This window comes from Panicum virgatum, chromosome 1K (genome assembly GCF_016808335.1).
Source record: "Panicum virgatum strain AP13 chromosome 1K, P.virgatum_v5, whole genome shotgun sequence".
Taxonomy (NCBI): Eukaryota; Viridiplantae; Streptophyta; class Magnoliopsida; order Poales; family Poaceae; genus Panicum; species Panicum virgatum.
This window is the reverse complement of record NC_053136.1, coordinates 51,856,325-51,882,698: the sequence shown is the minus strand read 5'-3', so window position 1 is coordinate 51,882,698 and position 26,374 is coordinate 51,856,325. Positions and strand designations below refer to the sequence as shown.

At 47.1% G+C, this 26,374-nt stretch overlaps 1 protein-coding gene across 1 annotated transcript; it reads right to left on the bottom strand.

Moving 5' to 3' along the window:
- Positions 1 to 175: 175 nt before the first annotated feature.
- Positions 176 to 6,201, bottom strand: LOC120642210 (outer envelope protein 64, mitochondrial-like). Its single transcript, XM_039918662.1, has 13 exons — positions 5,811 to 6,201; positions 5,562 to 5,714; positions 5,078 to 5,202; positions 4,756 to 4,881; positions 4,055 to 4,231; positions 3,827 to 3,971; positions 2,972 to 3,140; positions 2,421 to 2,555; positions 2,113 to 2,328; positions 1,394 to 1,521; positions 1,257 to 1,308; positions 1,002 to 1,071; positions 176 to 638 (listed from the first exon to the last, which is right to left on the bottom strand). The coding sequence occupies exons 1-13, from the start codon at positions 6,080 to 6,082 to the stop codon at positions 556 to 558; spliced, it is 1,851 nt and encodes a 616-aa protein (XP_039774596.1). The 5' UTR covers positions 6,083 to 6,201; the 3' UTR covers positions 176 to 555.
- Between the last annotated feature and the right edge of the window lie 20,173 nt (positions 6,202 to 26,374).

Genomic DNA, 26,374 nt, shown 5'->3' with positions numbered 1-26,374 from the left:
AGCAAAGTGTTACGAACCTGCAATCAACTGGAGACGATTAACACTACTTGCTTCATCATCATAGTCCACGATTCGCAAGTCGTGGTGAAGTTAAATGAAATGATAAAATGATAGAGGAAACAGAGCGGGGTTCACCACCTTGGCACAGACACTACACAATCTAGCAGGCCCAAGCTCTCTCAAATCAATGTGATCTTGATTTCCAGGTCCAGGCAGTACAGCGTATATAATGGTTTAATACAAAACATGCCGCATGCAGTATTACAGCGTATATTAATTAGTTCAACTTTCCTAGCAAAAAACTGCTAGGTCCAAGGAACTCAATGAAAGAACCTCTGCTCTCAGGATATACAAAAATCTCCTCACAATCGTCCTGACCAGTGATACGGAAATTTATGCATGACAGCAAACGGAGCAGAGTTCTATGGCGGGTGAATAGTTTAACCAACACATCGCACGGAATACTTCTCTCTTTTTACAAGTGACCGATCAAAATTGCCTTCAACCAAGGCGCGCCTTCCAAAAATTTACAAGTAAGGAGGTTGGCGATCCCCATCACTTCAGGAGTTTCTGCAGCCTCCTCTCTGCCGCAAGGGCTGTTCTGTTTTGTGGTTCCAAAGCCAAAGCATGCCGGAAATCTGTACATGCAAATGAATTATTCAAGATACTGCCAAGGTTAAACTCCTTCAAGGTGGTTATCCAAAAAGTGTATTTGAGAAAATTCTGTGAGCTCATAAGGTATCGTAGTATGGCATCAAGCTATAAGCAAATTAGTTTCATTCTGCCAGCTCATCCATAATGGCATCACTAAACTCTTTTCTCAACAATAAATAAATTAAAATTACTAAATGCTAAGACCCATCATACAAAAGTAACTATAGCCCACCAAACATCTACTAGCTGCAAGTTATTGGCAATTGGCACAATTAAATGTCAACTTTAGCCTTTTGATATGTAGCTAAGAACTGAGAAGTTAATGCAATGGTAGAAAAATGCCGCACCTTGAAGAGCTTCTTTGTAATTCAAAGCAACTTCCCTTGCAAAACCTCGCCGTAGATATGCTTTAACGTTCTGAAACAACAAAAGAAATTCACAGAGAAGGATTTTATACTACTGTAACAGCACAGGATGGTAAGGATATCAGCATCATCCAGAACTATCTAATAAACCTTAAACACATTCCTTTTATTGTATTACTGAAATATTGATACTCATGTAACATGAAACATGGGACTATGTCTAAAAAAGAATCTTACCTTTTTATCCAACAGTAAGGCCTGGTCACAATCTGCTTCAGCTTGTTTAAAACTGCATAAGATTACATATACCAGATTTAACATACTGATTTAGAAAAAAAAATAAAGCAGAAAAATATGGTTGCTAGCAAGTATACCTGCCCAGTTCCAGATAAGCAGCTGCTCTATTGCAGTAATATGTTGCATTTGTGTCACTCAAACTGATGGCCTCTGAATAAAACTCAACTGCCTTGCTCCACAGTCTTCTTTTGAAAGCACTATTCCCCTGTCAAAGAAGCAAAAATAATTTAAATCGAAAAGAACATGTCCAAGAAATGAACTCGGTTGCTTTAAGTTGGTGGTAACAGACTAGAGTAACTTTATTATACCGCAGCCACTTCCTCAGACAGTATTACAGTAACCATATTTATGTCCATAATGTAGTTTGGTCCAGTAAGTGTTCCTACTTTTTATCTAGTATTTTAATGCTGCGAATCAAAGATCGAACTGTTCTGCAATACAGCACAATGACACAAGAAAAAATATAGCTAAGCAAGTATCATATCCTTCTAATTAAGGATCCATAATTTTGTTACGATTGAGGAGAGCGATGTGATGATGTCTTCCAGTAAAGGTAGAAAGACTTGTATCAGGAAACAGTATATTAAATTCACAATTAGCTGGAACATGGTAGTAGTGCTGGTTGTTTCAAATTTGTTATTAGCCTGAACCACGGTGTTGATCAATTTATGATCAGGACTGGCCCGATGATGTTAAAGGCCATTTTAGGATTAATATAGAAATCAAAACATAAAGAAAGAAGAAGGGAGGAAGGGAGGAAGGAGGAACAGAGGGGGGCTGTTTGCTGAAAATAAACCTTTTCTTTCAGCAATTCTGATGCATCGATATCAATATCAACATCAACGTCACCATTGGTTACTGGTGCCATTACCAACTTGGATGCCAAAACTACTTGTTCCTGGATAAGAGAATATGTATCCAAGATAGTACGAAGGAGGGATTTATCTGATCCATGTGTTGCTACAAATGAAAGAGAGACATGGTGATCCAGATTTGCTAAGGGGATAGTGACCTGCAAAAGTGAGGAGGCTGTTTTAATTTTTTTTTTCAAGACTCAAGAGGATGAAAATAACACAAAGAAAATCAGTGGAGATACTGCCTTACCTCACAACAGCCAGAAAGTGCAGCAATGCCTACAAATTTGTACATTCTATCCTCAAATCCAGATGATAGTCTTTCTTTAGAGTTTCTCTTCAGAGGGTATCCAGCTGTGGTTGGTAGAACTAAAATTCCGGTATCCTAAAAGGCACCATATGAAAGAAAGAGTCGAAACCAAAAACATCATACGAATCCTTCATTCAATCTAACAATGAGCTTTTTGCAAAATTTACCATGAACTCTCATTGTGATGCAGCAAAATGAAGGAATTATTATGTGATCAACACTAAAAGGAATTTATATGCACACACACACTTTATTGTTTCTTCTGTGTCTACTATAACAAACAATAATGTAAGGATTCATTATCAGTTCCTCTTTTTCACAGAATGAAAAATATTCTGTGTAAAATCACTTTATTGTTGTCCTGCTCCTACCACAAAGTACACTCCTTTTCAGTAGCTACTGCAGCATGAACTTTCAGGAAAAGGAGCTAACAAAATTAATGCTGGAGTAGTAGTTAAAAACCAGTAAACAAGGGTCAAGTGGAAGACTACCTTTAGAAGATTCTTGAGTGCCGCCCTCAATTCATTTCTTATTGCGTACAAAGATTTGATGTTATCATGTGCAAAATTCACAGCTCGTAGTACACGAGTAGAGATATCAAGGCCAAGCTTAGGTTTAACAGTGTTAACCCAATTCTCGTGACTTGCCTTAAACTCATATCTGAAAAATTTATTGGCATGTAAGTCTCAGGTTACTTGTTGATTCAGATTAAGATAGAAACAACAAAGCAATAAATAAAATAATCCAGTTCCAAAATAACAACAGTAGCACAGCCAAAAAAAAGATTTTCCTCGCATTAAAGGATTGAACTGTCTTTCATAGAAACCACAAGGAATTTCCAAGCCGTTTGGCTGGGCTAAATGCAGCCGGACCGGCTGGGCTGATCAGCTCCAGCCGTTCAGCTTTAGCTTAATGTGGGATGTTGCGCTAGGCATTGAAGATGAAGAATTTAATCCTTCCAACAGCATAAAAGGTTTTGCTGTTAATCTTGCAAATCAAATCACAAGCAGGATACAGTTCCAACTCCCAACTAGTAGATCTAATCAACAATCCAGAAATCCAAGAGTTCACAAAGTACAAGCCTACTGTCACTAACACAAACGTTTCCAAGCATAAGGTAAAGGCACAATTCACTATCTGACATGGTGCTCAACCTGCCAGCTATGGCCCACTCATAAAGACCTAGCGACTCAGCATATCCTAGAATCCAAAGCTTCGACATCAACTCGTAAACTCAGACAGAAAAACAGGATAATGATATGATCAGACCAAATTTTGACTAGCTCCTAAAAGAATTATCATCCCTGTTATTTCTAAACTGGTGCAAATGATTACTGAAAACAAACCTTTGCAGTAACAGCATCACTGTGGAGAGCGCTTTTAAGGCTGACATTCCTTCTTGTAACTTTGTAGCAGGTTCGCAGAACTCCTTCAGGCTAGGTACATTTGAATAAATATATTGGCCGATATTGATGTGTTTAGGTGGCTGATCTGCAACATGTGGGATTAATTGTGGCTGATCTGGCTCGGTAAAGTAAAAAAATATGAATTAAAGACGCATCACTATGACTTACATCCGGGTAATGTCTGGACAGCATTTTTTATGGCATGCACAGTTTTCTGGTTAGAGACCTTTAGCAGCTGAAAGCAATCATCGGCAAAAACAAATTGCCTTCTTAGTCCACCTGCAATAGCTGGTAATAGAGCTTCTCCGACAACATGCAGAACACTTGGATCTCGTGCAAACCATCCTAACAAGGTTCAGAAATCCAGTGAAATAATAAATAATAAACATTTTTCATTTTTCTAAAAAAGAATATAACTATGCTGCCATTTGACACTAACATCGATAATTGGTTGAAGGCTGTTCTGAAGGGAGAGTAGTTTTCCAATCTATACAGTCGTATTCTTTAATGAGAGGGTTGAATCTTTCTTAATTTGTTTGTGAATAGTTTGGTTGGATAATATTCATCATAAGTTCCTTACCATCCAGAAAAAATTGTTCATCAGATAAACTAACTCTTTTTTTCATACTGAAACTGTGGTATGTTTTGGATACAACTCCATTGTAGTCGCAATTATTTACTATCTTTCAATCTCATTACTTATTTTTACAACAAGGATTTATATGGATTCGACCTCAGCTTTAACATGGCACACGAGGTTCTGCCTGCTCATAAAATAGGTATTTGACTTGTGTCACAAGACAAGAAAAATACTTGTCATAACTCAACAAACATAAGAATGAAAATTATTGACAGGGCCAAGGAAATACCAATTGTATCTAGACTTTGTGAATTTGCTATGGTCCCAAGAGTAGATACAACACCATAAGAAGGCCTAAAACTGAGTAACCCACAGAAAGAAGCTGGAATTCTTACATCACCAATTGTATCGGTGCCTACAAGAATTTAAGAGTCCAAAAGGTCATGTATAGAAGAAAAAACATATGGAGAAGTGGAAAGAGCAAAATGTAACACTATTACACATACAGACAACATTTCTCCATGGCATGGCAAGAAAAATGGAAAATGTTCCATTTACAAGAACAATTGGAGATTTATAATCAGAAGAGGAAGTTGGTAGCAATCTTATACCAAGAGCAAAGTCGGCAAGTTGTGCAGCAACTGCCACAGCAGCTCCACTGCATGATCCACCAGGAACAAGTGATGGAGAAGCAGGGTTGATTGGTGTTCCGCAGTGCAAATTTTCTCCAGTGACACTGACAAAACATGGTAAATTAGCTTGCAGTAGTATGGTAGATGTTAAAGAGGTTTTCGACTAAAAATGATCCTAATTTCCTAATGATGTTTGCACAAACAACCATGTAATTGTGAAGGCTTAAGGATTAAGTCACAAAAAGGTAAAAACTTAAAGGTATTTCTGAGTTACAATGACCTTCACAAGGTGTTTTCTGACACCATTACAGTTTCAATGCTCAGGTTATCATGAACTCAATGCTAAAATTGCAGTGTTAGTCTTAACCATTTGACCTTTACCATTCCATTTATATGCATCATCAAGTGTAAATTCTGGAGCTGCCTGAAATCATGTCAATTTGAAGCAACAATAGGTACAAACCCATAGCCGAGTTCATCCATGACTGTCCTTCCGACGCAGGTGGCCCCCTGCTTCTGCAGCATTGTGACTGTCACTGCCGTGTGCCTCGGCGCCTCGTGAGTCCTCTTCCAGTCCGGGTTTCCAAACCCAGCTACATAGCCTTTGATCTCGAAGCTAAAACATCAAAAAATCGATCAAAAACACGGCTGGAAAGTGGAAACTAAGATCACTCAGAGCAGCGAAGCAGAGCAGGAAACTTCCAGCGCTCACTTGTCACTGGCGGCGAAGGTTAGGCCCGAGAGCAGGTGGCGCGCGGCGGGAGGCGGCGGCTGTGGCGGAGGGGAGAGCTCGAAGCGGTCGCAGAAAGCTCCAGCGTCGGGCGGCGCGCTGGACTTGCCCCGCAGCCAACGCCTGCGGCGCCGCGCCGCCTCCGCGAGGACGATGACGCCGGCGACGGCGATACCTGCGACGATCCAGACGCGGGGGTTGGAGGTGATCGTCCCGCCGCCTCCGGCGCCGCCCGATTGCGCCGAGGAGGCCATCGGTGCGGCGGAGGCGTACGGATGCTAGGGTTTTAGGAGGGTTTTGGAGAGGGCTCGAGAAGCCGACGGGGAGGAGTAGTAGTGGGGAAGAAGAAAGAAATGCTTCGGCGTTGGGGGTGGTGAGTTCCACTTCGCTTTCTTTTGGATTTTTGTGCGTTTATTGCGGGAGATGTTTATTCATGTGGGACCCGTTGCCAGTGACGTTGAGGCTTGTTTTTTCAGGGGACCGACGCAATCAGAATCCTTTCTACTTGTTTGACAAGTCAAGATGGGGAGACGGACGGTCAGATGGGCCGTTTTGATCTGGTGGGCATATCTCGGCCTTTGTTATTTGTCTTGGGCTGAGAGAGAGGACTGACAGGAGCCATGGTTGGATTCTCAGGCCCAATAACATATGGGTACTAATAAGAATGAATAATGGGCCGATTTCGGTTTCGCTTTAAAAATTATTTTGGATTTGACAAAAACACACACTGAGTTTCTCAACAAAAAAAAAAGAATGACAAGAGAACTGATGAACTTGCTGGCCGACAGTTCATCTGCTTGCAATTACCAACTACAAGAGGGAACATTTGCCGATCGATAATCACACTATAAGCTAACCAACGAGAATGAACATGAATCTAGATGGTTCATAGTCAAGGCCATGGATCTTCTCATGCCAATAATAATACGTCATATGTCCAAGAAGCTCCAGTTCGTGCAATATATTCTTCAGAACAACGATTGCTTCTGCTATCCACTTTAAAAGAAACTCTGCCCTCGCCAACTTGAGTCTCATTCTCGTCCTTTACATGAACCATTAAAAACTAAGCAAATTGCATTGGCATTCTACAACTGCAAGCAAGGTCGTTTGCCATATGTCAATGATGAGCTTATTATGTTTGTCAGCAGAAACTCACTACTCATGATTGTATGTCAGACTGCCAATGTCAGCACCGATACTCTGACGGATTAACCATCTTTGACATTGTTAAGGGGACCCACATCAGGCTCTATATATGCACTTTTTAAATTGTCAGACTTTGGTGTTAGCCTTCCCTGAAAATTGACCAGATTTGGTCAGATGAATTGGTTAGCTGAACTGCAATGATGTCCAAGCCTCAAAGCAACGAGTACATTCCATGTTAATGCATGATGAAATTATACTGTTAGGAGTGATATCCACTGAACTTGTCTGCAAGTGTCGAGAATCATTCGCGGGAGATTTTCGCCTGTCTCCAGTTTTTTCAATAAGTGCCGTATCGAAGCATATATCTTCTCTATCTCCAGCTCTACTATTTCTAAAATAAGTAGTAATTCCACGGTCCGTCAATTAGAATCTTAATCAGAATCTGAATAAATCAATCCGAATCCTAATTGGAACCCGAACAAATTAATTTGAATCTCAATTGGAATCCGAACAATAATACCACACCGGTCGCGGCACGACTCGTACATGGAGTAAAGGAACACAAAATTGGTGATCTCATGTAGGTATACATAGGTACTCTATTACCCGTAGCAACGCATGGACAATATACTAGTTATTAATAATGAAAGAAATTGTTATAAAATGACATGCTAATGCGAAAGGAGAATACAGATTAGAAGAATTAAACTACAGCCAATTACCGAAGAAAGCAGCAGATCAAATTGACGAGAGTTAGGTTCGGTTCCATTGTCACCTGCAGCAAGTGGGCTACGATGCGGAGCGTAGCAGTTGCAGCGAGGACAGCGACTGAAATCCATTAAACAGACAGCACAGCAGTGTGGACGCCGGGCAGTGTCAACAGTGAATGAAACCAGGATCACTTTCCTGCAAAGTTGGATGTAACAGTTGGGAAAAAAAACTCTGGCGCCGAGCAACCTGTCAATCGCGAAAGGGGCACACGTCTCTGAATGTAATGGGCCTATCTGCAGTCTAACGCCGTGTTTAGTTCCAAAAATCAAAATTCCAAAAAAAAATTTCGGCACCTGTATGGAGATTTAAATCTAAACGAAATAAAAAGCGCATTGCGACTGCTGCCTGTAAATCGCGAGACGAATCTAATGAACCTAATTATGCTGTAATTAGACGTTAAATTACTACAGTAATGCTACAATAAACAACCTCTAATGATGGATTAATTAGGCTCATTAGATTCGTCTCGCGATTTACAGACGAGTTCTGTAATTATTTTTGTGATTAGTCTATGTTTAGTAATTCAAATGTAGAAATATGCTCTTTTAAAAATTTTACGGGAGGCAACTAAACACGGCCTAAATCTATAGGACAGCAACGTGTTAACAGCTAGGATGGGAGTGTGATCTGCATGCCTTTTGCACATCAGATGAACAAACAACTCTGAACTGTGATGTGGTACCAAATGACTGAAAATGGTATGTGCATCAACTCTCAAACTAAACTGAAAGAACTGGATGGCAAAAGGATCTATCCATATTCAAGCTTTTGCTCTAACTGCATAAAAGCTTTCTAGACATCCTGCATTGTGCGCTTACAAGATAGCCAGGAATTTGGGTTGATCAATCACTGTCTCTCTCCAAAAATTGCCATAGCAACAGAAAACAAATACGCATGCCATACTCGTTGCAGACAGAGATGTCTTTTTCAGTTTTTTTTAAACAATGCTGTCTTTTTTCTGTTGTCACTAATAGACATGGGACCCTGAAGCTCTTATAATTTTGCTTCTGAATCTCGCTGTCAATAATGTGGAGTTGTGCTCACGACTCAACCAGTGATTTGGACAGTGAAGGCTTAAGTCACAACCACTGAAGAAGACGGAGCTCAACTAATCATGAAGGAAAGCTCCCCTCAACTTCGGGTGTTTTGTCGACGTTGAAGCAGTACAGACGTAACAGACCGGATGAATTAGCATTGGATTTGCGTGGTCCTAGTCCTACATTCCATGGTGTATCAGGGGTCCGGGCTGCGACTTGTAGGGCGACGCTCTCACTGGTGTCTGGCCTCTAGCACCGGCGTGCAGACGTGGTTCGGGAAGCGTAGAGAGGGATCCCAGCCCGGCTTCAAGCCGGCTAGCAATAGCGATGGTTCTTGCACTGCTTTCCACTTTGGAGACTTTGCCGATCTACATATCCGCGTTGAGTCTCGATGTCTGGTGCTACCGGAAACTGTTTGAGAAAAATCTTATCCGACATTATGCTAACATCGATATTGGTGACACCTCTTATGCCGCTTCCTTTTGGAGGCGGTGTCGACGGATCTAGAAAATTGTTGGAGCCCAGACGACAATATATAGCTGTGCTCATCTATATTTAGATTAATTTGTGCTTGTCGTGTGCACTAGCTAGATATACTAAGAGTATTTCTAGCAGTCCCTCAATTCCCAATCCAACTACCATATTAGGAGAGTAGATAAGAAAATAGTGCTATAGCATTCTACCAAAATCTTTTTCTTTTTTCCAATAGTTATTGAGACAACCCAATAATTCGCCTCAACTCTCCCTGAATGAAGGGGGGAGTTGTGACTCTTCCAATAAGTTAGTTGAATTAAGAAAATGTTATTGGGAGACTGCAAAAACAAGTTCCTCAATAATCCTAAAACTTCTATTGGAACATCTTCCAATACCAGTTATTGGAAAATAATTATTAGGGGACTGCTGGAGATGCTCCGAGCTTAGTTCCATGGCATTTCTTTTGGCAAGATCTATGCAGGCGCCCTTCCGCTCACCTAGGAGCCCGAGCCAGTGCCCAGGATGGCCAGACGCTGAGTTCACCACTGGACATCTCCTCACATCTATAGGGTAGGTGGAGGTCTATGTGAAAGACTAAGCAAGCAATATATGATTCGAATATCAAATTTTTATACAGATAAGAGATATGATGGATTGTTGACATTGTAAGGTTGAAGCGATAACGAAGAAAATTAAAACTCGGGTTTGTTTGGTTGGCAAAAGCTAACAAAAAAGTCAAACTTAATAGATGTTTTTGCCTAAAGCCAGCTCTTTTAAAGTGCAATGTTCAGCAACTTTCCCTGCTACTTTTAGCTGTGAGGGGTAAATTTTGCACTAATTATCCACTAGGTAACCCTTCGGATTTTTTTTGGATATGTGCGATTAAAATTTTCAACTTCTGAAATATGCCATTACTATTCACCTATTTTGAAACTTACCATTAATATTCTTCACTTCTTTGAAACGTGTCATTTTATACGTCTTCGATGCTGTTGACCCACTCGCAGACCCGCATATTTCGTATGGCCCAAAATAGCACTACTGCTTCTCATCTTTCAACTCACTGACGTGTAGGGCCCACACGTTAGCTTCTCCTTCAACCTCCGGCCTCCTCCAACCTCCTCTCCACCAAGCGCTCCTCCCCGGCCGCCGCCGGCCTGCTCCTCGCTGGACGAGCTCCTCCCCCTGCCAAGAGAGCCCCTCTCCCGCCTGGCCTTGCACGGGCACCCCGCCGCCACGCCTTGCGTGGGCACGCCGCCACCGCCACGCACTCGCGTGGGCTAGACGCCGCCGCGTCACCCTCAGGCGGGCATGCTAACACCGCGGCCTCGCCTGGCCTCGCGCGGGGGCGCCACTGTTGCGCCCTCGCCGTTCCATCCGCCCGAGGGCGTGGCGGTGGCGGCGGCAAGCCCGCCCTAGGGCGCGGCGGCGCCATACCCGCGCAAGGCCAGGCGGGGTAAGGGCTCTCCCGCGGGGGGGGGGGGGGAGGAGCTCGTCCTGCGGGGAGTAGGCCGCCGGCGGCGGCAGCGGCCGGGGTGGGGGTGGGGGTAGAGGTGAGCAGCGTGTGGTGGAGAGGAGGTTGGAGGAGGTCGTACGTTGAAGGAGAAGCTGGCATGTGGACCTCACATGTCAGTGAGTTGAAGGGAGAGAAACAGTAGGGGTATTTTGGGTCATACAAAAATATGCGGGTCTGCGAGTGGGTCCAAGAACATCAAAGACGTATAAAATGGCACAGTTCAAAGAATTAAAAAATTGTAATGACAAGTTTCAAAATAGATGAATACTAATGGCATATAAGTTGGAAAATTATAATGGCACATATAAAAAACCTTTTTTTCTCTCCCAACCGAAGCCCTCGCGCGCAGCCCCCCCTTCCCCGCCGGCGCTTTGGCGCGGACCAGAGACCGTCAAAGTCTGGTGAGCTCGTGCCGCCTGGATCACCGGCAAGAAAGGGAACGCGCCTGGCCAAACCGAATTAAATCCGAGAAACAACAGGACCTCCGAGCTGAGGGAAGCAATTTGGATTGAGGGGGAACAGGGTCAGGGACCAGTCTGGGACAAATTGCGCCCTCGGTGGTGCTCGTCGGCGGGCGGGCCGCTCTCCTTGGCATTGCTCGGGCATGCAGGGAGGCGGCTTCCTGCTGCTGCTGCTGCTTCGGGTGTGAGCTCCGCCGCGTGGGCGGGCGCCGCCGACGTAGTGCCTCGGTGGCGGGCTCTGCCGCGGGCGCGGTCGGGCGCGGAGGGCAGGGTGCTCCGCCGGGGAGGGCTCCGCTTTGGGTGCGGATTCTGCCGCAGGTGCGATCGGAAGCGGAGTGGAGGAACAAGATGATGACAAGTGGGGTCCACTCGTTAGCGAGGGAGGAAGAGACTGGAAGTTTTTTTTGAACTTAAGAGGGCTGTGGAAGCGGGCATGACAAGTGAGGTCCACTTAATAGTCTTTTCAGAAGTCACGGCTGTCCAATTAAATGATTTTCAGCTTTTTTACAGCCCACCCCTCACATCAGTTTATCTACGGCTCATAGTCGACAACTATTTTTTTAAGCCACGGTTGAACCAAGCACCACTGTCGGGGACCACGATTAGTGACACCCTAATCGGGGTACTAAAATCATCCTAAAAACGCAAACACATATTAGGCAACTGAGCCCACAAAGGCCTACGGCCTCCTTCCAATCTGGAAGAAAGGAAATGACTCAAAGAAGCCCAGCATGCGGCCCATTCGCACCCCCTTGGACCCGCGGGGTGATCTCCGTCTCGCTCGAGGGCTCCCATCGAGACCCTCGACCGCGCCCCGCGTCTCTGCCTCGCTCGAGGGTAGCGAACCTACCCTTGGGGAGGCAAATCGTCCCCACCTCGCTCGAGGGTAGCGAACCTATCCTCGGGCGGGGCGAATCGTCTCCGTCTCGGTCGAGGCCACCCCTCGACGAAGAGGACAAACGGCCCTTCCGCTCACCTGCCCGTCGCACGGAGGCATTGAATGACAACCACTCCTCCACAGCACCTAGGACAGACGGCGTCAGACCGCCATTACCCACAGTGGCTGTGATCGGAGTCCCGTCCGCCAACTCCGGTCATTGCTCCGCCATCCCGGATGCTGTGGCAACACTGTGGGAACCTGCGACGCGGTACGGGACGTGCTCAGCACAGCTCCCGTCCCTATTTTGCCAACTCTTGCTGTTCGGACTCCACCTCACCACACCTACGGCCCCGGACCCGTCCCCTGCTCGGGAAGTGGTCCGGCGTTGCCACGTGTCCCCCAAGGAGGGGTGCTCAGTTCTAGTAGCTGGAGGCCCGGACCTCCCCCCTCGAGGGGGTCCGGGACCTCCACGCGACTCCCGGACCTCCTTAGTGTACGCGCTAGCGCTCCGCCCAGGGGGGGTCCGGGACCGCCACGTGCCCCACTACCGCTGGCGCACATATATATGCAGACCCTGGCCTGCAGGTCCCACGGAACGCCGCCACGCCACATTTGGGAGACGGTACACCCTACAACGACGATCAGATCCATTCGATAGAACGCAACACTCAGATCCACTAAGCACCCTATATTGGCACTCGCCTCAATCAACTTCTCCTCTAGCAGAGACTTGGGAGCTTCCCTCCCTCTCTCGCCTCGCCTGTACCCCCTACTACAGGCACCTCCGGTGCAAGATAATACAGTGCCCTCGCACACCCCCTTGCTGGACGTACGGCCCTGCGGCCGGAACCAGGATAAACCCGTGCGTTACTGTGTTGCCTCTTGCATCAACATCTGGGACGAGGAAACACGCGGCAGCATCACTAGTTGGGTCCGGACCGCCGGGTCAGGACGCCGACAGTTGGCGCGCCAGATAGGGGCGCTACGTGACATTTTCTCTTTTGTTCCCATTTGATCTCCAGGGATGGTGAGCAGATCCAACCCATTCCCCATGGGTGTCTTAATCCGCTCCCAGCAAGATACGTGATCTGGTTTGGGAGTCTTGAGTTCAGAGCAACCCGCAACGGTTACTTCATGGAGCTCCTCTCGCCCAGACGCAACCCGGACATTCCAACTTCACCAGCCCGGCGCAACAGGCTTTCGGGCCAGCACACTTCTTGACTATGGTGTGAAATTTGATGAAATTCTCTTGTTGTGTGATAATGAAAGTGCCTGGAAGATTGCTACTAATCCGGTTCAACATTCAAGAACCAAGCATATTGATATCCGCCATCATTTTCTTACAGATCATGTGAACAAGGGTGATATCAAGATTGATGGTATTGGCACGGATAATCAATTAGCCGATATATTTACCAAGCCTTTGGATGAATCTCGGTTTTGCAAGTTAAGAAATGAGTTAAATATTATTGACTTCTCAAATGTGGCTTGAAAACTAGCACATGTGGCATATGGTTCTTTCATGCACTCTTTGTTTCATTTTTCTGATTTTTTGAGGTATTTTTGAGCCATTTATGAGTTTTCATGATTTTACTCGATTTATTTTTGAATTCTTGTTGTAACTTGCTCATATGAGTCTTTTGAAGGTTTTCATGCAAGATTTGAAATTTTTGGATTTTTATATGAGCAATGATCTCAAATTGAAGTTGGAATTGAGAAAGTTGGCAAAATTCTGGGCTATCTGAAATTTGGTACAGCGGACGGTCCGCAGGTAAGGGGCGGACAGTCTGCGGTTCATGAGACTTGTTCACCAGAGGCTCTGCAGAGAAGTTCTCAACCGCAAAAATACACTGCGGACAGTCCGCCAAAGGACCGCGGACAGTCCGCCTGTGTTGGGCAGAATTTGCCAGAGGCAGTGTTAGTCGGGTGTCAGTGTAAAAACTCATATGCGGACGGTCCGCCAGGGTTCCGCGGACAGTTAGCGACTGGACAGAAAGGTGGGGTCGGCCAGACTTGACTTATAATGGGTGTCCCTCTCACAACCCCCACCAAACTGCACACATCATCCAAAAAGCTCTCTCTCTTTCTCTCTCAAGCACGTGGGGGAGACGACAAGGTCAAGGCTTTTTGGCGTGATTCCCGGACGGTCCGAGAACATCTCCGGACTCTTCTCAAGATTGTGCATCATGTCCTCTCGGTATTTTGACGAATCCCTAACTCTTGTTCTTGGATTTCTTTATTGGAAAGAGTTAGGGTTAGATGCTCCGATCTATTTTTGGACCATGGATTCTTGAAAATACTTGGGGGATCTTGTTCCTAGTGATGATGATGCTCACATGGGAGCAGCTGCAGCTCAGCATGCCATGCCACCACCGCATCCTCCAGTACAGCAGCAGTGGGCTCCTCCAGCTGGCTACTTTGACCCTTACTTTGCATCCATGCAGGAGAGCATGTCCTCTCAGATTGCGGGGTTGGCTGATCAGATGCAGAATCAGATGAACCTCAACTTCCAGAACATGCAGCAGCAGATGTTCCAGCCCATGATGGCTCAGATGCAGGGGGTTCAGCAGAGTTTACACTCAGACATAGCAGCTCTTGACTCACGCTTTGAGGACTTGCCCTCTTCTGAGCAGTTTGAGCAGCTTGAGCAGAGGCAGGAGCACCTAGAGCAGCGCTTTGATACTTTCAGCACAGCCTTCACCGAGTTTTCTGACCACTTCTACTCAGTCTTTCCGGCTCCAGTGCCGCCTCCAGAGTTCTACCCGCACCAGCCGTTCTACCCACCACCACCTCCTCCGCCGCCGATGGATTGACTTTCTTGGCAATTGATGCCAAAGGGGGAGAAGGAGCTTTGGAGTGTTTGGATATAGGGGGAGCTCATGGACTTCTCATGGAGATCATTCGCTTTCGGCTTCCGCTTGCTACTCGTGTTTATTTGTGTTGAACTATTGCATTACGTGTTTATGATTTGTGTCTTGCATGAACTCGGTTTGAGACTTGTGTTTGGATTTGAACATTTGGTTTGTAATGTGTGATGAACTATGTTGGTTTGTGTTACTCTTATCTATTTATGTTCATCTTGTCGTTGTGAGGTTGTGCTAACCAAGCTAAAATTCATATCATATATATCTTGTATCTTGTATGCCTCAATTTCCACTTGTAGGGAAAACTCCGTCAAAATTCTCAAATATATATATGTGCTCTTGGTATTCATGCAAATTTATATGCACATATCAAGGGGGAGTTCTCTCTACTCATCGAACTTGGGGAATTTATTCAGACCATATTCTGAAATTTTCAAGAAAAATGAGTAAGTTCTTCCAAAGTTCAATTCCAAGTCCACCTTATGCCTAGTGTATAAAGTTGAATTGAACACTTTTATCACTCCAAAATTTAGTGTTGTCATCAATTACCAAAAAGGGAGATTGAAAGCATCTAGGCCCCTAATTCGAGTTTTGGTAATTAATGACAACGGTTTGTGGATTAACGATTTCATTTGAGATAATGAGTATAGGTTGATCCACGGATGAAAGAGATTTGGTTGTGAACGTATGGAGTTTTGGAGATGATGAGCAAAGCTCGGTCTCAAGGCAAAGGTATAAAATAGGGCTTTTGTATTTTACCGGTCACAAGGCGTTTAATGGATGAAAAGTGACCGGATTTGTTGGATATATAGCCGTACTATCAAGAGGGGTTGTGTACTCGTGCTTGACGGGTCTTTAGTGCCATTCTGCTCAAAATATCTAGGTGCATGCATGAGGGCTAACGACATTTTGAAAAGATTTGAAAAAGATCAAGTTTGAGAGCTGACTGCACAAGTGCGGACAGTCCGCTCCATGGGAGGCGGACGGTCCGCAATCGTTCCAGAGAGCATGTTTGGCTCTGGTGGAATTTAGGTGTGACTGGCGGACAGTCCGGCCCAGGTGGGCGGACGGTCCGCAGCTCTAACTCAAATTGTACTAGAGAGGTTGTTTTCCCTGGTTGGGCTTATGATCTGTGCGGCGGACGGTCTACCGGCTATTTGACAGTTTGTACCAGAGACATTGTTGTCTCTGGTGGATTTCAAGGATGAACTGCGGACGGTCCGCCCCTTGTGCGCGGACGGTCTGCCGGGCTTTTTCAAATTGTTCCAGAGACGATGTTCGTCTCTGGTGGTGTGGAACACATAACTGCGGACGGTCTGCCTCTATGGCGCGGACGGTCCGCCGGGGCTGTAACGGCTAGTTCTGACACGCATTAAATGTACTCTGACTCACTGGTTTATAACGGCGGACGGTCCGGTTTTTGAAATGCGGACGGTCCGCGACTTCGCAGAAAAGAGTGTAACGGCTAGTTTTTGAAGGGATGTCTATATATACCCAATGCCCGGCCATTGGGTGTCTCTCTTGGCCATTTGGACTGCATACTTGACACTATAGAGCTAAGGCATCCCTCTCACACACACTTGCTTATAGATTGCATTCTTGAGGGTGTGAGAGCTTCCTAGTGCATTGCATCAAGAGTTTGAGCTTTGTGGCATTAGGGAAACTTCAAGCAAGCGTCATCAACTTGTTACTCTTGGGAGTTGCCGCTCCCTAGACGTCTTGGAGAAGAGGATTTCATGGAGCACCTCCAAGGAGATTGTTGAGGAGCCCCGATTTTGGTTGTGAGAGGTCTTGTGCTCACCTCACCGGAGTGGTGAACAGCAACTCTAGTGGAATCGAGGTGTGGAGCGGTTCCTTGATTCAAGCCGGCTCAAGATCAAGAGGTTCTTGATAGAGGAGCGGTTGATTCTTGGAATCCACCTCAACGTGGATTAGGGGTGACCGGCAAGTCATCGACACTACGGGATAAATTCTTGTGTCAAGCTTGGTTACTTCTCTTGCTCACTTTAATTCTTGTTTTTACTTTGAGCAATTTACTTTACTAGAGCTTGATTTGTATCTTGTCACCCTAGGTTGCAAACCCATCTAGAGATAGTAATAGCATGACATAGGGCTTTCCTTTGTTACTAATTAAATTTCTCTAGTGTTATTGGCTTTAGATTTAAACCGCCTATTCACCCCCCTCTAGTTGGTGTTCTTGATCCTACAGTCGCAACCTGTGCCGCGAGGCACAGGCACTCATCGAGCAAGCTATTGTGCAGCAGACCGAGAGCTCTGCGTCTCGCATGCGCTCAATAGTCCCGAAGCAGCTCGGTGGGACTGCACGCCAGGACCACGAGGTTTCGGTGCACACTCCACCAGGGGGGAGGGGAAGGCAACCGTAGCGCATGACGCGAAGGCACTCTCGGTGCACGACCGCATTGGAAGGGCTCCCGTAAGGGAGCGATTTCGCGACATGCGCGGGCATGCCGACGATGGCGACGATGCGCGGGCATGCCGACGATGGCGACGATGCGCGGGCATGCCGACGATGGCGTAGCGCGCCGCGGCTTCCCCTCCGCGCATGCGATTTTGCACGCCTTGTCATGCTTCTCTTTCCTTTTCCTCTTCCTGTCAGCAGCTGCCTCCGCTGCTTCTTTCCATTTCTTTACCGCCTCTGAGTGCAGGCGGTTGACCTCACGTTCCTTCGGGATCGGAGGCCTCGAGGGGTGACACCTGCGGCTCACCCCCTGCAAAACGCAGTCAAATCAGAGTCAGGGAGTGGGGAAAGGAATAACACAAACCGACAACAGATTGAAATCGAGACTCACCACTGAAAGGTACCCCGGCTCGGGGCGCATCTTGATCTCCCAGAGATCGTTTGCGTCGTCGGGGAACTCCGCCACCGCGTTCCTCGCCCTCCAGGCAGCGATGCCTCGGGGAAGCAACACCATCGACGTCCTCGAGCCCGAGGCTGGGACCCTGGGGGTGAGGCCGAAGATCGGCAGGCTCCTCTCCGTGAGAGGAACCACCCTCTACCGGTGAAAGTTCGTGATGACGGCAGCCGCCGTCAACCCCTTCCTCGCCAGGTGCACCAACGCCTCGGTCAGCACTTCGAGCCTGGCTTGATGCGCTGGGGGCGACACCCCCAATCCCACTTCGCGGGTCTCTCCCGAAGCACCTTATTGGTGAACGCCAGAAGCTTGCTGCCGAAGTTGCGCAGGTAAAACCACCCTCGAGTCCACCCGGCGTTGTTCGTGGTCATCTTGTTGGGGATGTATAGGTTCTTCCGGCTCGGGCGCAAATGGAGCCTCAGGCCGCCGGCGCGTGCGACCCTATTCAGCTGGCCCCGCACGTTCTCGACGAAGAGCTTGCCGCGGAACAAGTGGATCCACATATCCCAGTGTGCTTTGATCCCTAGTTATCCCTCGCAGACAGCGACGAAGACCGCCGCCTGCGAGATGGAGTTGGGGCCGAAGTTGTGCAGCTCCGCCCCGTAGTGCTCGCACAATGCCCGCATGAATCTACTGACGAGGACGCCGAATCCCCGCTCGTGGAGATGCACGAGGCTCACGACGTAGCCCTCGGGGGGATTCGGCTCGGTCTCCTCTGGCCGCGGGGGAATCCACGCCGGCCGATCCAAGCTGATGTTCATCGGTAGATGCCGGTCGGCGACCAGCTGCTCCAAAACCGCCTCTGTGGCGGTGGATTTCCCCCACGGCGACGGCTCCCGGACATCCGACATTGCTTCGGGTTACGGGGGGATGTGAGAAGGCAAGCTCTGTAGTGCCTAAGGTGCGCTCTCGCTCTCTCCTTCTTCCTCCTTTCGCTCTCGGCTGTGGGCTCAGGATGCAGAGGAGGCGGAAAAGGCAAAGGGAGATGAAGGCAAATGGCCATGTGAGCCCAAACAATCCCCCTTTCTCGCTTTTATTTCACCATGACGCGCGGATACGCCGCCATGGCCCAAATCCACAGTATTCAATGCGGTAGATTTTGCCGTCGCTGACAGATGGGCCCTATGACCGCGGAGTCTCCCATGCGCGCACTCGGCAATAACTACAGCGTGGTAACCGATGGGAGCGGCGCGACTATTGCGCTGTTCCATCCGTCAGCCGCCGCCCACGCCGCTTCGTCTACCCGAGGTAGCCGCCTGAAAAGGCGTGCCAGCACTGCACCGCACGAACCGGGCCACGTCGCCCACGACCGGCGGAAGACCCGCGCACACAACCAGCGACTCCGCGCCACTCACGGACCGTGATGGAATATTCCTTTCGGGGGCTCTTCACCCTCGAGGGAACATTATTCCGAGGCCTTACTGATCAGGGGTTCTAAGCCTGGCCCGTCGAGGGTTCAACAGGCGCCCCAGATCACCAGAGTCAGGGACCGCATGGACGTGCCGTACAAGCTACCCTCGAACGCGGAGTTCGAGACATCCTACGCAGTGTTTAAGGCCAGTCGAGGGTGCCTAGCAGGGGGATCCCATCGAGGGAGAGCATCGAGCCCTCGGACCCTATCGAATGGGTCTAAGCCCCGCCTAGCGAACCTTTGCGAGCGCTTTATGTGACGTGTCCACGGATCACGAGCCGACCCTTATCGAACGGGGCACGGACGCCCACTTGAACTTCCCGATAACAGCTCACCGAAGCAGCCATAGCTCGCGGCCCGGGCATGGGTAGCATGGTGCGCTTCACCCCTCCTCCCTGCGGAAGGGCGACGAGGACCGTAACCAAAGTCGAGGGTTCCCCGAATGCCTTTACGTAGGCCGGGGCTCGGAGGCTCCTCGCACACCGCGGCTCAGGCCGCACCCTCGAATGGATCGACGACCGTCGATTATGAAGTTCCATGTGTTTAACCAAAACTCCCACTCTTAACGCACGCCTGCCAGATGGTTAAGCTGGACACTGGGTCGCCGTGCCAGCACGAAAAATGCCAAGGCCGGCTGAAAGGAGTGCCAATGCCGGCTGAAAAAGACGCTAGACGGCCACCTCAGTGAAGCAACCAAACAGGACGACGCTTATAGCCCTTGGACGAGTGCAAACACTCCTTCAAGGCCTCGGGGGCTACACCCGCGGGTGCGCTGACGCGCCCCCCGGAGGAAACTTCACACATTCGAGGACCAAAATCCCCTGCAGGGGTGGTACCCCGACTGATGAGTTGTCACATCAGCTGGGCCGGCACCCAGGTGCGCCTGGCGGGAGCGCAGCACCGATCGATCACGTCAAGGGGTAAAATCGCCGAAATACCCTTTGGCCGAATCCCTTGACTCGACCAAAGCCTCGGGGGCTACTGTCGGGGACCACGATTAGGGACACCCTAGTCGGGGTACTAAAATAATCCTAAAAATGCAAACACATATTTGGCAACTGAGCCCACAAAGGCCTATGGCCTCCTTCCAATCTGGAAGAAAGGAAAGGACTCAAAGAAGCCCAGCATGCGGCCCATTTGCACCCCCCTTGGACCCGTGGGGTGATCTCCGTCTCGCTCGAGGGCTCCCATCGAGACCCTCGACCGCGCCCTGTGTCTCCGCCTCGCTCGAGGCCACCCCTCGACGAAGAGGACAAACGGCCCTTCCGCTCACCTGCCCGTCGCACGGAGGCATTGAATGACAACCACTCCTCCACAGCGCCCAGGACAGACGGCGTCAGGCCGCCATTCCCCACAGTGGCTGTGACCGGAGTCCCGTCCGCCAACTCCGGTCACTGCTCCGCCATCCCGGATGCTGTGGCAACACTGTGGGAACCTGTGACGCGATACGGGACATGCTCGGCACAGCTCCCGTCCCTATTCTGCCAACTCTTGCTGTCCGGACTCCACCTCACCACACCTATGGCCCCGGACCCGTCCCCTGCTCGGGAAGTGGTCCGGCGTCGCCACGTGTCCCCCAAGGAGAGGTGCTCAGTTCTAGCAGCCGGAGGCCCGGACCTCACCTCTCGAGGGGGTCCGGGACCTCCACGCGACTCCCGGACCTCCTTAGTGTACGCGCTAGCGCTCCGCCCAGGGGGGTTCGGGACCGCCACGTGCCCCACTACCGCTGGCACACATATATATGCAGACCCTGGCCTGCAGGGCCCACGGAACGCCGTCACGCCACATTTGGGAGACGATACACCCTACAGCGACGACCACGCCGACTGCTGGGGGCTGGCAGGACGCCGGCGCGATCTCCGCAAGACCAAGGACGATATCCAGGACGACTGCCACGCCCGACGCCATGCCCCACAGTGTACTTCCCACAGTGCTCGACCACTGCACTCCCGCGATTCGGGGGAAATACGACGACTTCAACGATCCCCTGCGCATGTACACCGTCCCTCCTTGTTCTATAAAAGGATGAGGCGGGCTTCCTGTCGTGCGCGATCAGATCCATTCGATAGAACGCAACACTCAGCACCACTGAGCACCCGATATTGGCACTCGCCTCAATCAACTTCTCCTCTAGCAGAGACTTGGGAGCTTCCCTCCCTCTCTCGCCTCGCCTGTACCCCTACTACAGGCACCTCCGGTGCAAGATAATACAGTGCCCTCGCACACCCCCTTGCTGGACGTACGGCCCCGCGGCCGGAACCAGGATAAACTCGTGTGTTACTGTGTTGCCTCTTGCATCAACATCTGGGATGAGGAAACACGCGGCATCATCACTAGTTGGGTCCGGGCCGCCGGGTCAGAACGCCGACAACCACATTTTCTATCTTGTTTTATTTTATTTTATAATTTCCAATTTTATTTTGTAAAATTTATCATTTGAGATTTAGAGTTTAAGTACTCTTGTAACGTTTGGCTATATATAGTTAGTATGTAGCTAGCATTGGACAGTTGTTGGATGAGGTTATTGAGATCGCTGGTCCCCGACAGTCACTTCACACACGTTTTATTCCTACTTCTATTTATCAGCATAGCATATCACATCCTAACATGAAGTACTAATTTTATTACAGTTTGAAACCTAATAATGATTTATATGTAAATTAACGCCAAATGGTGTACGTCCTGAATTTTACCTGGCCCCTTATCTTTAAAAGTTAAACGAGCAAAAGAATTAAACAACAGTTGATCTGTTCCTGCATTCCATCAGCCTGGTTGCATCAACAGACCGTACTAGTCTTAGACTGATGGTTCACTGAAATAATATCCTATGGCACAGTTAGAAACCCATGTCTATAAGGAAACATCTTTCCGTTGGACTTGACGAGCAGACTCCCTGTCGCCGAAGATCGGTGACATCAGAATACCTGCAAGTGGACAAGACAATCATTTCCAGGAATTGTCTACATCTACATGTTATGATAAGTTTCATGCATGGTGTAGTAGCTTCAACCTTCAACAATGAATGCAGCCTCTATTTGAGGACCAGGGGAAAAGGTATCAGAAGCTGCCTTTCGTTTGAGCTAGCAAGCGCAGCTTTATCCTATTTGCTTAACTTGTTTTCAATTGCAGGTGAGGGCAAGTACATTAGTGTAGATAGCTGTTGTCTTTTTGTCACAAACAGATAACTGAATAAACAGCTTGTACAATGAGTTGTCTATTTGGCTGTCTGCAGGGAGAGTAATTCATCCTTTGATATACAAACTCACGGTGATCTAGTGCATAATTGATCTTTATAGTCATTTTGTTGCATAGATGAGAGAATGTACAGTACATTCAAATAATTCGTATGAATCTTTTATATATATAACATAGTAAATCATAAAGCGAATATAAACATTAATTCGCATGGATCTTTGTAGCAAATTTTAAGCCATTTGTAACACATTAAATCATAAAAGGCATATAAACTAACAAAAAAACATAGCAAACTTATTTTTCTCATATTCTACACAAAGAAAAAAGATGAAAAAAGTGGGTTTTGTCATTTTTTTATTTTCCTGGATCAATATAATTTAATATGCATTTAAACACCCTAGCACAAATAAATCTATAGATAAAAAACATAGAACAGTAGCATGAGTGTTCATATTTTTTTAAATGTAAAACATCACAAGACAGATCCAACAAAATAAGTTTGAGATCATTTGGACCTATATTTATTTTACTATAGATTTCACAAAATTATGAACACACAAGTATTACTAAGCACCCATTGCTTGCTAGCTTGTACTGTTTGGATCGATCCCAACCACAGCCGATCGCACCACCGCTGTTCATCTTCCTCCTTGCGCCATTCCCCCCCTTTTGCCTGAGCAACACCCCTCATCAAAATTCGTCGTCCTCAAGCCGAGTCCCATCAATTCCTTGAAGCCACACCCCCACTAGCAAGCCACAAGTCCATTTGAACCACTCCGAGCTCTCTTCCACCATAGCCACCTACCATCGTCGCCCTTCTTTGTTCTGTGCGCCGCCGATGTCCAGACTCTGGGCCGTCTCGTGGGGAAGGCATGAACCTTGGCCACGAAAAGAACCCCCCCCCCCCCACCGCGCGCAGCAAATCCTTTGGCGTCGCCGTCTCCGCACATCGGGTCGTACAACGGGCGGCGGCCTTGTTGATATGCCTTGGAGCATGAGAACAGGTCGTAGATGAACTAATCGACGACCCCGCTCTAACTGCAGCTCACAGGGGTGGATTTTGTAAAATTGCATTGTATGTCTACGGCAATCAACGACCCGTTGTACGTGCCCTGATGCAAGTGCACAGTGAATAAAGGAGACAAGTCGCACAAGACATCAGTGAGGAAAATTGGGGGCCAAGAATCATCCACCTCCTTGTGTTTGTCCCCTTTTGCTGTCCCATCTGGCTATGTTGCTCCTAGCATTGTGCATATATACACCTAAGCAGATGCCTGCGAGGAAAAACTTAAAAAGATTCAGATCTTTTTGTGTTGATGAGTTACACTTATCCAATCTTTGTGAACAATTTGAAGCACTTAGAACTTACCAGTAGTAAATCCTTCTAAATACCAATGTCTTGAGCCAAATAGTCTGTAAATTTGACGAACGAATTCTCCTTATGTTCCACTAGCTATAAATCGGAAAATCAGAGGACAAAAGGTTATGCAGAATTCTGCCTTGGGATGACCAGAAGTAGCTGGGAGACACAATGACCAGAACTTTAAAAAGGAAGGTTGGTACATATGTGTCTAACCATCAAGGATGGCATTTCCATACCCTTTGGGTGCGCACACGGCACACGGCACACGGCGCAAGCAGTCACTGTGGTTTAACCTCAAAGTGAGCATGGTCTCGGGCATTTGTCTGCTTCTGACGATGACGAGACTGCTAGCTTCAAGAGTGTCGAGGTGGGCAATGCTCGTCATCAGCAAAGGAGGGTCCGGATGGAAGCTAATAAATTGTTCGAAGTTCTTGGTCGCTGCCTGCACCAACTCCCACGCATATGTCAAAGAGGGTGTCATCACTTGCTTGTTCCAGTTTACGGTGAAAGAAACTACCCTTTCTACCGCCAGGAAACAGGTGTGCGTTGCAAGCAACCGTGTCTGCACACTGTTCAGCTGCCCATCTGAGTGGCTTGCGCCCGGCTGGAGTAGTGATGAGGCTACTAAGGTCAAAGGTTCTGAAACTCTGGACTTACTACATCTCTGAAATAATATGGCAATACCATGAGCCTAAACTCAGAACCTCCATTTTTAAAATTTGGCAATGCCACGATCTAAAACTATGAACTTCCATTTACGAAATTTGACAATGCTATGGTCTGATCCTCAGGGCAGATACTCCCTCGGTCTGTACTATCCATAAAAACTCACTGTCTCTCACAATCAGGCCCCAACTTTCATCTAACTACTCCAAGCTTTAGGTCCTACGACATCGACACATGAATGAGCATTTGTAAGAACTGTCTGCTAAAGCTATCCTTGTTTTCTAAGCACAACATAGTTGAATTCATCTAGTAGCAGTCAATCAAGCGTCAGCGAAGATCTCAGCAGATCACGAATTAAAGTATGTGGCCTATGAGAGAACGAGTTGGTGAGAATTTGAGGCCGTCCTGTATGTGTTGTACCTTGCATGACTCATGCAGCGATCTAAGGCCCTGTTTAAATTACACCCCATAAACCCCGTAAATGCAAAAAAAACATCATATCGAATGTTTCGACACATGCATAGAGTACTAAATGAAGTGTATTTACAAAACTTTTTACATGGATGGGCTGTAAATCGCGAGACGAATCTAATGAGCCTACTTAATCCATGATCTGCAACAGTAATGCTACAGTAACCATTCGCTGATTATTGATTAATCATGGATTAATTAACATCATTAGATTCGTCTCGCGATTTACAACCCATCTGTACAAAAAGTTTTATAAATAGACTTCATTTAGTACTTCAAATTAACAAGATTCCAACGCAAAAAATTTTGCGCGTGGAACTAAACACGGCCTAACAATCTTTAGCTTCTATCTGAACTTAGAGGGGCACATCTATGCATGGCTGCTATCATTTTTGTTAGTCCTGGCTGGCTACTGTTATTCTTTTAAGCCTAGGCTGCATTAATGTGAGTGTAGTTTTTGTAGTTACGTGCTGGAAGAGAATTATTCGGTAGACTATATATAGGTGCTTGTGTTCTCTGCTCATCCCTCCATGACGGCTCTAGTAATAAGATTTTAGCAACCCCTTGACGACTGCTAGATGTAGCGAGATACACAATTAATACGTCAGCTTGTGTATTTGCCCAAGTCATCTGCATGAGAGAAACAAGTCTTGAATTCAATAAACTAAAGCTTCCTTCATCGAAAAATATTCAATAAACTAAAACTTCAGATGTAAAACAGCCGAGCTACAAGCCGGCAATAAAATTCTAGTCAACCTTATGAAGCTGATGCAGAAACCATAAAAGTAGAAACATGCATGGATACGTGCCAAATAACGGTTCAGATGTGTATGGACGACGAATTAATTGTATATACGCATGTATGTTGGTATACTGACTTATGATGACACATACAAATGACAGTAGCTAGACACGAGTAAATTATTGATTAGCAACCACCTCATGACAGAACTCAAACCTAAAACTAGTCAGTAGACAAGTGGATGATATGCACGCATGTCATTTTGATAAGGAGGGTTTGAAAAAGGTGCCAGGCCGGACCAAACAACCTCGACTGGGATTTGTTGCATTTATAATCCAACGGACCTACAAAACAATCATCACAATCAAGCACTATTGTACTACGTCCTACGTGTCCCTGGAAACTAATTCAAACCTAGCAGGCTATAGCAGTGCTTAAATTTAACCATAAAATATGTTTAAAAAAAGGTCAAATTTTCCTGAAAAGAAAAACATGGTAACGTTCTGTTTGGGTCTGGCAAAGTCCTTATAAAAAATATCAACATTTGCAAACCTCAACTGTTAATTAATAAATTCTCAGGGAAAACGCGGACTATATGCTATACCTGCAGGATCCGATCCAAACCAATAATATGATATGGTGAAGAACGGCGCTGTCAGAGGAGCCGAGAGATCCT

What these genes read in the sequence shown, in the direction of transcription:
- LOC120642210 (XM_039918662.1), bottom strand. Translation starts at nt 6,082, where the DNA reads ATGGCCTCCTCGGCGCAATCGGGCGGCGCCGGAGGCGGCGGGACGATC. An exon ending in ATGGATGAACTCGGCTATGG is followed by an intron (nt 5,203 to 5,561) that starts GTTTGTACCTAT and finishes ATGTTTTGTCAG; the next exon opens with TGTCACTGGAGAAAATTTGC. An exon ending in ACTTGCCGACTTTGCTCTTG is followed by an intron (nt 4,882 to 5,077) that starts GTATAAGATTGC and finishes AAATTCTTGTAG; the next exon opens with GCACCGATACAATTGGTGAT.